The 12,251-nt window shown below is 40.3% G+C and overlaps 1 protein-coding gene across 1 annotated transcript in view; it reads left to right on the top strand.

The window, feature by feature from the left end:
* Window positions 1–12,251, top strand: part of FRMD7 (FERM domain containing 7) — a 50,902-nt gene that overhangs the window by 29,945 nt on the left and 8,706 nt on the right. The window contains exons 4-5 of the mRNA XM_002763268.6: window positions 1,320–1,398; window positions 4,482–4,579. Coding sequence (XP_002763314.1) covers window positions 1,320–1,398; window positions 4,482–4,579 — 177 coding nt within the window. The remainder of the gene's footprint in view (window positions 1–1,319; window positions 1,399–4,481; window positions 4,580–12,251) is intronic.

Genomic DNA, 12,251 nt, shown 5'->3' with positions numbered 1-12,251 from the left:
GGCTGGAGTGCAATAGCGCAGTATTGGCTCACCGTAACCTCCGCCTCCTGGGTTCGGGCAATTCTCCTGCCTCAGCCTCCTGAGTAGCTGGGATTACAGGCACGCGCCACTATGCCCAGCTAATTTTTTGTATTTTTCATAGAGACGGTGTTTCACCATGTTGACCAGGATGGTCTGGATCTCTTGACCTCGTGATCCACCCGCCTCGGCCTCCCAGAGTGCTGGGATTACAGACTTGAGCCACCATGCCCCGCCCCAACTCTTTAGGATGGTACACAAAGCACTGAACTCGGGCTTTCTTCATAGCCTTGCCCCTGCCACTAGCCACTTTGTATTCCTACCTCTGCTGACTTCGACAAAACTAATCTCAGGTGGAGGCTTAGCAGATCAAACACAGAATGCCCTATTAAATTGTAATTTTAGATAAACAAATAATAATTTTCTTATATAAGCACATCCCATGCAATTGTTTATCTGAAATTCAAATTGAACTGGGAGTCCTGCAGTTCTTACTTGCTAAATCTGGCAGGTCTACTCAGGTCTCAAGTCCTCTAGGAGGACATCTCTGACCTCCTCTAAACTCTTTTCTCCCTCCTGTGCTTCCTCAGTACTCAGTGCTTAAAGCATTCTAGGGTGTGGTAATTGTCTAGATGTCTGTCTCTTCTGCTAGATTGTGAGCTCTTGCTTGTCTTTTTACTCCCAATACTTGCCTAGTACACTGCTTTGCACATAATGGGTACCCAACAAATATTTACTGAATCAATGGTGTTAATGCTGCATGTGTGCATTTGTGTTTTGTGTAAAAGTTAACTTTCAAATGCAAGCAGATGTGAAGATAAGTACATGTGTTTTCCTAATGTATAAAATAGATAGAGGCATCAGTCCATTGTGCTTTGAATTCTCTTTATAAGATACTTAGGCCCAGTGATGTAAACCTGCCTCCGCTGAAGTTGAGCCCTTCTCTCAGTTAGGAATGCAGAATCCCAACTAGCAAGTGCTGTATTTTTCTGAATGCGATACTTCTTAGGAGAGGACACAGTAAGCCCCAAAGGGGCACATTTATACAAGTAAACTCAAAGGGAGAGAGGGTAGAAAGAGGGGTGGGAGAACTTTCCCAATCGCTGTACACATAGAGACACAATCCAGAAATTGTGACCCTTTATACATGTGATAAATGGAAGCTTAGAAGTCTGTAGGAGGGCGTGATGGGGAGGGGAGGGAAGAGGAGAGGGTGTGTGTGTGTGTGTGTGTGTATGTTTAGACCTATAACTGTTGTGATGGACATTTAAATAAAACTTATGGAGATATTGTGTTTTAAGGTCCTAAGGAGATTGTTTTCAAATTTATGGTGAAATTTTTCCCAGTGGACCCTGGACATCTGCGGGAAGAACTTACAAGGTATAGTGATTACCTTTGTGTCTGCTGCATGATGTTACTTAAGAATCATTATTCTCCATTTATTGGGGACAAGTGCTTCTGGCCCATCTCACAAAGCTTGGCTTTAAGTCACTCTCTGGGAGAAGGTGAGGATCTGGGGAGTGGGTGGGCCTGGCTGGTTCCCAGGTGTTAATCTTCCAAAGGGTGGAGACTACAGGAAGAAACAGGGTTGTTCTAGAAGTTCAAGCCTGGGCGACCACTTTGCGGTTACGCCATTAGCTACAACAATGAGTGTGCGCTCCTTCATGGCATTGGAGTTTCAGTCAGATAGGGAAGCTTAACAGCACAGTTATGATGCCAGCCAATTTCCATGGAAACTGAAAATGTGAAGGTTGTGAATATCTCACAGAAGACAAAATATTCCATAATGATGATAAATACTTATGAAAAAGTGTCCTTCAGAATCACAATGTAAACCTACTTCTGCAAAAATACATTGTCAACAAAACACTCCTCAAAACCTTACTCTGCCTTCTAGAGTCACACTTTTTTTTTTTTTTTGAGACAGGGTCTCACTCTGGCTTAAGTTGGATAGGCTGGAGTGCAGTGGGAACCTCCCTGGTTCAAGCAATCCTCCCACCTCAGTCCCCACGCCCTACTTCCTGTCAGGACTACAGGCACTTGCCACCATGCCAGCCTAATTTTTAGGGTTTCTTGGTTTTTTTGTAGAGATAAAGCTTTGTCATGTTGCCCAGACTGGTCTTGAGCTCCTAAGCTCAAACAGTCCCCTTGGCCTCCCAAAGTGCTGGGATTGCAGGTGTGAGCCACCACACCTGGCTTAGATTTAGATTCTTATACATGAAAGAAATCTGAGAGAGAATCTAATTGAGCCCTCTTAGTTTACAGATGAAAAGATCGGTCAGAGGAGCTAAAATGACTTGTCCAAGATCACAGGAAGCTGGCAGTTTTTCTCCCTGGTGTCTTCCCCCCAAAAGAGTTCATGGCCAATTCAATCTTTGCCCCTTTTATAAAGGAAGACTTTTCTAAGGGCCCTTTGCAAAAGTCACTTTTTACAAGCTTCTCTCTCCCTCTTTCTCTCTCCTAATTCTCTCTCCACATTTGTGAGCTGCAGGCCACTTTCCCAAATAACTTGATATCTTGGTATCTATATGCATTTGTATTTGCTAACCCATTTCAGTTGCATTTCAAATTTATGGAGATAAACTTCCCGCCCCACCCCCAAAAAAACGAATGAGAAAATCAATGTGATGATAAATGATTCATCAGCTGTTCAGAGCAAGGATTTGGTGTTTGTAGCTGGCAGCTGCCTTCTTAATGGCAAGGACCATGTCAAATGACAAGAAGTTTCCTTTCTTTCATGCTAGTAGCAAAATGAAATTCACCTTTGCTTTAGCAACGAAAGCTGATTATTCACATTTACAATGATATTTGAAAACAGGCAATGGCAAAGTTAGGCTTCCTTTATTTTTTTTCCATTGGTCCATTTAAATAATACTTAACTAGAGTTGAGTTTACAAGAATGCCTTGTCTAGGCTAATATGTAGGTTTCTGAGAGTGGTGTGCAAATGTAATTTTTCTAATTGAACAATTTCTAATGCATCAGGGGAGCTCATAGTTTGAAGGATTATAATGATGAACACTTTTGTAAGCTGAATAATCACCTACTAATTTACCTGCTTTTTCAATCTAGATTTTCACCTATCACTTGAAATTAATTTTGATTCACCATATTGCCTTCAAGGTTTAATTGGTTAAAAAGGAAGTCCACATAGAACTTTATTTAGAAAATCACACTTTTATAGGGAAATAGCCACAGTAGATAACTCTGTGTTTTATAAAACAAAATATTAGGGCCAGACACAGTGGCTCATGCTTGTAATCACAGCACTTTGGGAGGTCAGGGTGGAGGCATCACCTGAGGTCAGGAGTTCGAGACCAGCCTAGCCAATATGGTGAAACCGCGTCTCTACTAAAAATACAAAAATGAGCTGGGCATGGTGGTGCATCCTATAGTCCCAACTACTCGGGAGGCTGAGGCAGGAGGATCGCTTGAACCCCAGAGTCAGAGACTGAAGTGAGCTGAGATCGCACCATTGCACTCTAGCCTGGGTAGCAGAGCGAGACTCTATCTCAAAAAAAAAATAAATAAATAAATAAATAAACAAGCAAATAAATAAAATATTGGAACCAAGTTTGAACCGTGTAAGAAGGTAATTAGTGGTAGTCTTTATTACACACATTACTTTCCAAAATTTGATTCTCCTTTGAGAAGGACTTTTTGACAAGTGTGAGATAAATGTTATCTGCTTAGCAGAGCCAAGCTGCACTTTATAGGTCCCTGATGAGCTTTTGGTGGGCAAAAAGGCAGTTTGGTTTAGTTCTTTTCAGTAAACATTAATTATACTGACTGTGTAAAATGATGTGCTGGGCATGGGTGATACAGAGAAGATGGTCCAGGCAAAGGGAATAGCAGGCAGAAGCGTGGCCCCAAGTTCTTAATTTATGAAACACAGTCTTTTTGGATAGGAGGCAGCCTGAATTCAGTGGCAGACCTAAGTTCTAGCCACAGATTCACTATCTTTGGGTGATATAGCCTTGTCAAAATCACCTAGCCCCTTTCTTTCCATAATTGTGACCTGGGGTGACCATTTCTTGCTGCATCAACCTACTGAGCTGGTAGTGAGTACTTGATAGCATTTTGTAAATAGTACACTACCGGCCTCCTGAGTGCAGCATTTACTCTTGCTGGATCTCCTATTCTTTCTAGCTGGGAATGTGGCTTTGCTACGTGGCAGAAACCACGAGAGGATGATTGGCCAACTCCCTCAAGTTGGCGGGAGGATTTGGCCAGGGTGATTCCTAATGACTGTGAAGCCTGCCAAAGTGTTCGATCAGCCGAGCTGTGGTCCAGGGCTGGTTTGGGGCTGAAGCAAAGCCTATGCATTACTCACCAACTGAAAAAAGGCATCTGACTGACTGGGGGCACCATTCCTTTCTTGAATCATCTTGGATCTGGGAGAAGGGAAATATTTCTTTCTTATTCCTGTTTCTTTCTCAAAAGATTCTTCCCAATTTCTTTACAGGTATCTTTTTACTCTTCAAATAAAGAAGGATTTGGCTCTAGGAAGGCTTCCATGCAGTGACAACTGTACAGCACTGATGGTATCTCACATCTTACAATGTAAGTAGCAAATGTCTGTCTGCTTTGGGACCTATCAGCCGTTTAGAGAACCAAGCAAAGTAGCTGAGTTCCCCAAACATGCCCATCACTGTGTTAGGATTAAGGAGGAGAAAAAGCCTGGATAAGATGGAGCGAAACAGCACGGCCTGAGCCTGAGTTTCCTTGTCTTTAAAAAATGACAAGAATACCTTTGCTTCTGTGGATTTAAAGTAAATGCTGATTTTCTTCTATCCCAGTCCAATCTTCCCCTCCTACTGCCTCAGGGATTGCTGTCCAGGAGCTGGTTTTGGCTAATCTGGGCATGGGCTTTGCCAGACAGGTCCCCACTCCCTCTGTTTGCCCCAGGATACTTCTCAGATACATGCTCTCTGTGGCACATTGTCACGTTCGTTGTGATTTCCGTGTTGCTCTTTATCATGGTTTCAGAGAACAAAGCACAGAGTACAGCAGGTGGAGAGAGGCTAAAAGGGAAAAAAGCCCCAGGCATCTATTAGAGTTCCCTATATCCTAACAGCCAACAGGTAGCTGGACTAGGCTGAATAACGAAGGTAGGTAGAAGGTGGTCTGGGGAATAGCAGGGGCCTTCCATGGGCAGGGTGTAGGCAGCTGGAAATAGTATCTCTTCTTCTAAAGCCAGCTGAACTTTTTCTCCCTTCTAGAGAGGCCTCCAAAGAATAGGCGGTTCCTTACTAGTCCTACGGGATCATAACTTCATTTTTTGAATCTTAAGTTCATTTTTGACCTCTGTATCTTGCCTTCCTGATAGTCCAGAAATGGCAGATGTCTGTTTCCACTAGGACCCCCAGAATGCAGTGCTTAGATAGGGACAGTGTCTGAATAAGTGTTTACCAAGCGACTCCTGACAGGGACAAGCAATTGGAGCCCTAGAATCTCAGAAAGGCAGGGGGCAGTAAGAGAAATGGTAAACATGGAAGGCTGTTGGAGAAGGTGACTTTTGTGCTGGGCCTTAAAGGGACACATAGGAATTGGAGATAAGTACTGGTCAGTAAAAGAAGAAACAGCGTGAAGAAAAATGGTGGTTGGACAAGAAGCGGCATTTATAGAGGATGAAAACTGACCCAGTATAGCCTAAACGTATGGTCCGTTTAGAAGAGGTGATGGAAAATGCACCATTTTGAAGGGTATTGAATGCCAAGGACACTAACCATCATGTCCAGTATTGTACTTTGGCACTGGGGTGGGCGCATAGGGTAGAGCAGATAGAGAAAACAGTGCTGGAAGACATCCTTCTCCGCTAGCTCCCTGTTGAGGCAGCAGTCAGAGGATTGGGGCTCCCAGGCAGTCTCTGATGGGGGAACCCAATTTCATTCTTAACAGTTCAACCTTATGGATTTGAGCATTCCCTAGTGGCGTTTTGAGGCATAGCACAGAGCACTTGAACTTTTCTAGAGGATGTTGTTTGTCAGTAGAACAGAAAACCAAACACCACATATTCTCACTCATGAGTAGGTGTTGAACAATGAGAACACGTGGACACGGGGAGGGGATCATCAAACACTGGGGCTTGTTGAGGAGTAGGGGGTAGGGGAAAGAAAGCAGGGGTGGGGGGACTGGGGAGGGATAACATTAGGAGAAATACCTAATATAGGTGATGGGGGGGATGGCTGCAGCAAACCATCATGACATGTATATACCTATGTAACAATCCTACACAACCTGCACATGTACCCCAGAACTTAAAGTATAATAATAAAAAAGAAACTCTTTCCATGGAAAAAAGCTTAAGTTCCAACTAGTTAGCTCTTCACAATTGATCCCAGTGAGACTGTTTCATGAATTCTAACATATTATGCAGAATACAACTAGATTGCTCATTTATTTGTCTCATTTTACATTCATCTAATAGTTGTTGGATACCTGCTATATTTTAAGAGTTCGAGAACCTCCACATTCCAACCTTCTTGTCTCCTGTGGTCTCACACACTTCTCTATTCTAGCAAGATACTCCCTCCCAAATACAAGTTGTACATTTCAAATGAAGCCTCCCTCTTTTATAAACTCCCTGAGTAACTCTTGGTCGTTCATTCAAGAAAAATGTATTATGTACCTACCACATGCCAGATACTATCATAGGCACTGGGAACACAGCAGTAAATGAAACAGACAAAAATCCTTGCTCTCATGGAGCTCACATTTTGGCAGCGGGGAAGAATCAGACAATGACCCAAGTAAGTAAATAAATTATACAATGCATGGCAGCAGGTGATAAGAGCAATGGAAAAAAATGAAGCATAGGAGGGAGATGGTGGAATTCTGGGGGTCGATACTGAGTATTTATATTTTTTAATTTGATTCTTTTCTTCTTTTATGGACAAGAGTTGACACTGGCATAAATATTTATTTTTTGTGATAGAGTTTCACTCTGTCAGCCAGGCTGGAGTGCAGTAGGGTGATCTCGGCTCACTGCGACCTCCACTTTCCAGATTCTAGTGATTCTCCTGCCTCAACCTTCCAAGTAGCTGGGATTACAGGCGCATGCCACCATGCCTGGCTAAATTTTGTATTTTTAGTAGAGAAAGGGTTTCACCATGTCGGCCAGGCTGGTCTTGAGCTCCTGACCTCAAGGGATCCCGCCACCTCAGCCTCCCAAAGTGCTGGAATTACAGGCGTAAGCCACCAAGCCCGGCCAGCATAAATATTTAAATAAGGTGGACGGGTAGGCTTACTGGGAAGATGACAGCTAGACAAAGACTTGAAGGAGGTGGGAGGGTATGCTATGCAGCAAAATCATGTGAAAGAGAATCCTGGCAGAGAGAACATCCAGTGCAAAGGGCCTGAGGTGAGAGCATGCCTGCAGTGTTCAAGAAACATCAGAAAGGCTTTTGTGGCTGGCTGAAGCTCAGTAAGAGAGGGAGAGAATAAAGATAGAGGGCCTTGAAAGCATATTAAAGGGCCAGATCTGGTGGCTCATGCCTGTAATTCCAGCACTTTGGGAGACTGTGGTGGGAGGATAGCTTGAGGCCAGGAGTTCACGTCCAACTGGCCAACATAGTGAGACCCCTGTCTCTTAAAAAAAAAGCATATTCAAGACTGATAGCATAACTCGAAATGAGCTGATAAGCCATTGAAGCCATTTAAGCAGAGGAGTGAAATAATCTGAATTAGGTTTTGACAGGATCATGTTGGCTGCTGTGGAGACAATAGACCTCAAGAGGAAATGGTGGAAGTGAGGAGACTAGATAAGAGGCTATTACAGGAGAGAGGGAGAGAGAATGAATGGTAGTTTAGACGAGTGTGGTAACAGTGAAGGTACTTAAACATTTGTCACCTTCTGTTACTGGAGATATCTCATTCATACGCCATAATTGTCTTCTAAGATTGATATAGTCTTGTATGGAGAGAAAAACAAGTGCAGTCTTATGTGCTTTTGTTTTTCTTAGGGCCAACATGGGATTTGTGGTTAATAAACTGGAAAATGGGGGTGTATGTGATTTATTTTTTAAAAACCTATTTTTTATACCTATTGAGGTTATAATTTACCCATCATAAAATGCACCCATTTTAAATGCACAGCTCAACGATTTTTAGCAAATTTACAGAGTTGTGCAACCATTACCGCAATCCAGTTTTAAAACATTTCCACCACACCAAAAGAGATCGCTCATGCCTACTTGCAGTCACACCCTGTTCCCACACTCAGCCCCAAGCAATCACTAATTTGCTTTCTGTTTCTATAGACTTGCCTTTCCTGGACATATCATGGAAATGAAATGATAAAATATGAGGTATTTTGCATCTAGCTTTTTAAACTCACAATAATGATTTTTTTTCCAGTTTAGCTATTATGAATAACACTATAAGCATTGGCACACGAATGTTCGTGTGGCTACAAGTCTTCATTTCTTTTGGGTACATTTCAAGGAGTGTAATTTCTGGGTCTTACGGTATATTTATACTGAACGTTTTAGGAAATTGCCAAACTGTTTTTCAAATTGCTACAATAACATTGGAAGTGTACAAGGTTTCTCATTTCTTCACACCTTCACTAACACTTGGTATTGTATATCTTTTTGATTATGACAATGTTAATGAGTATGAAGTATCTCACTGCAATTATAATTAGCATTTTCCTAATGATGAATGATGTTGAGTACCATTTCATGTGCTTAATCCAATGTTTTCTTTGGTAAAATGCCTAGTCAAATCTTTTGCCCATTTTAAAAATGAGCTTTTATGTTATTATTGAGTTTTAAGAGGGTTTTATAAATTCCGACTAAAAGTCCTTTGTAAGATATACAGTTTGCAAGTTTCTGTTTTAATCTGTGACTTGTCTTTTCATTTTATAAGAATATCTTTCGAAGTACGACACTTTTAAAATTTGATGGAATTTCACTTTCTGTATAGTTTTTAGTGGATCATTCTTTTGATGTTATATCTAAAAGCTCTTTGCCTAACTTAAGGTCAAAAAGATTTCCTCCTAGAACTTTTATAAATTTACCTCTTATAGTTAGATCTGTGATCCATTTTGAGTTACTTTTTTGTATGCTTGTGTGGAGTATAGTATGAGGTAGGGGTCCAACTTCATATTTTTGTATGTGGATGTCCATTTGTCCCAGCAACATTTGTTGAAAAGAATATTATTTTTCTTCATTGAATTGTCTTGGCACCTTTGTCAAAAACGAATTGACCATAAATGTAAGGGGTTACTTCTGGACTCTCAGTTATGTTCCATTGGTCTATATTTCTATTCTTATGCCATTACCATACTGTATTAATTACTGTCGCTTTGTAGTAAGCTTTGAAATAAGGAGGTATATATGTTGCCCAACTTTGTTCTTTTTCAAAATAGCTTGATTATTCTGAGATCTGTCCAATTTCATGTAAATTTTAAGGTCATTTGCCAATTTCTAATTTAAGGTCATTTGCCAATTTTTAAAAGCCTGCTGGGATTTTCATGGGGATTGCATCAAATTTATAGATGATTTTTGGAAAAGTTGCCAGCATAATAATATTGAATCCTCTTGTCTGTGAACATGAACTATCTCTTCATTGATGTACATCTTTAAAAAATTTCTCTTGGCAGCATTTTGTAGTTTTCAGTGTATAAGTCTTATACTTCTTTTGTTAAATTAATTCCTCAGTATTTTATTTTTTGATGCTATTGCAAATTGAACATTTTAAATATCATTTTTAGATTATTTATTGCTAGTATATGTAAATACAATTACTTTTCTATATTGATCTTTTATCATGCTACCTTGCTGAACTCATTTATTAGTTCTACTAGTTTTTCATAGGTTGCTTGGGATTTTCTCTTTCTTTCTTTCCTTCTTTTTTGAGACAAGGCCTCATTCATCCAATCTGGAGTGCAGTGATATGACCATGGCTTACTGTAGCCTCGAATTCCTGGGCTCAAACAATGCTCCCACCTCAGCCTCCCAAGTAGCTGGGACCTGGGACCACAGGCACCTGCCACCATACCCAGTAAATTTTTACATTTTTTTGTAGAGATGGGGTCTTGTCATGTTGCCCAAGCTGGTCGTGAACTCCTGGACTCAAACAATCCTTCTGCCTTGGCCTCCCAAAGTACTGGGATTACAGGCATGGGCCATCATGCCTAGGCTCGGGATTTTCTACATGCAGGATCATGTTGGCTGCAAGTAAAGACAGTTTTATCACCTTCTCTTCAGTGCCAATTCTTTATATTTCTTCTTCTTGCCTGATTGCACTGACTAGAACCATCCATACAATGTTGAATAGATGTGGCAGGAGCTTGATACCTTTATCTTATTTCTGTTCTTAAGTGAAAGCATTTAGTTGTTCACCGTTTGGTACATTCCTTGTTTGTTAAGGATTTTGTTTAGTTTTGTTGTGTTGTATTTCCTGTGAGTGGGTATTAGACTTTGTGCAATGCTTCTCCAACTCTTGAGATGATAATGTGTGTGGGTTTTTTTGCCTTTTATTCTATTATCATGGTGTATATTGATTTTCCTATGTCAAACTGATCTTGCAATCCTGGGATAAATTCAACTCATTGTGTAAAATCCTTTTCATATGGTGCTGAATTCAGGTTACTAGTGTTTTGCTCAGGATTGTTGCTTCTGTATTCATGAGGAATGTTGACCTGTAGCCTTCATTTCTTATGATGTTTTTGTCCTGTTTTGGTATCAGGGTAATATTGACCTCATAGAATTTCTTGCTAAATATCACCTCCTCCATTTTCTGGAAGAGTTTGTGAAGAATTGGTATTTACTTTTTCTTTGAATATTTGGTAGAATTAATCAGTGAAACCATCAGGGCCTTGTTGAGATTTAATGAGATTTGTACATTTGTCAGTATTGGTAAAAATAAATTAATGAATTAATGAGCCATTGCTTTGGTTTTTTAAAAAATGTTTATTATATAGAGATTTTCATTATACTGTGATTTTGAAATACAGACATACACCCACCTGTCTAAAACACAAATGGAAAACCAAGAAAGAAGAGAAAAAAAAACAGCCCTCCAGTACTTAAAATAGGTATCCTATTGCTCATGTATTTTATCCATTAGGAGAGTACCATAGGATTCTATGGAGCATCTATTTACAGTACATAGAATGCTAACAGGTTTGAATATTTGCTTTCTCTTCTCATTTTATATTAGATTAGATGCCTCATTTAGAACAAAGTATTCTAAAGTTTGACTTCAGGGGAAGTCAGTGACCAGGAAGTGATTCATATAAATCCAACAGAGAGGAAAAAGGCATACAAATTATAAAAAAGAAAAAAAAATTCCCAAATCAAAACAATCTGAGGCAATTTAGGTTAAGGGCAGATAATCCTAATTACCGTTGTAGACATAGTGCTATAATAGATGTTTTATAAGAATAAACTGGAGGCATCTAGGAAACAGCAGGTTATGATCATGGATAAACTGCCAGCTATTTGGGAAAACCAGAATGACTTTTAGGATGATTCATCTACTGGAGATTCCAGATAGCTGGGGATTGACTAGACTCCCAATGTACAGAGTGATGAATTGGCTTGCAATGTAGTTGGCATTTATATTCCTCTTTCTTGATAATATATGATGAGGATGGAGTGGGGTTGGATGGCTATATTAGTTTGCTAGGGCTGCCATAACAAAATACCAGAGACTGGATGGCTTAAATACCGAAAATGTATGACCCACAGTTCTGGAGGTTTCATGTCCAAGATCAAGCTGTGAGCAGGTTTGCTTTTTTCTGAGGCCTTTCTCCTTGGCTAGCAGATGGCTGCCTTCTTGTTATGTTATCACTTTGTCTTTTTTATGTGTGCTCACAACCCTAGTGTCTCTCTGTGTAACCAAATTTCTTCTTCTTATAGGGATACCAGGCGGACTGATTTACAGCCTTCCCTAATGGAATCATTTCACTTCAATCTCCTCCTTAAACCCCTGTCTCCAAATATAGTCACATTCTCTGCTGCTGGAGTTAGGACTTCAACATATGAACTTTGCAGAGGGTGGGGACATAGTTCCACCTGTACCAGTGGCTAATTGAAAGTAGGAGAGATTATATATACATATAACATATATACATATATCATGTTATTTGTGTATATAATCTCTCCTACTTTCAAAATGTTCAACTGTGATCTTGGAGCCCTTAAGATCTATACTGGGTCTGTGACTTCTTATACTAAGACTTCAATGCTTCCAAATAGAAAAAGAGCCAGTTGCCACCCAACCC

The sequence above is a fragment of the Callithrix jacchus genome, chromosome X (assembly GCF_049354715.1).
Source record: "Callithrix jacchus isolate 240 chromosome X, calJac240_pri, whole genome shotgun sequence".
Lineage (NCBI taxonomy): Eukaryota > Metazoa > Chordata > Mammalia > Primates > Cebidae > Callithrix > Callithrix jacchus.
The sequence above is the reverse complement of the archived record's forward strand: the minus strand, read 5'-3'. Positions and strand labels throughout refer to the sequence as shown.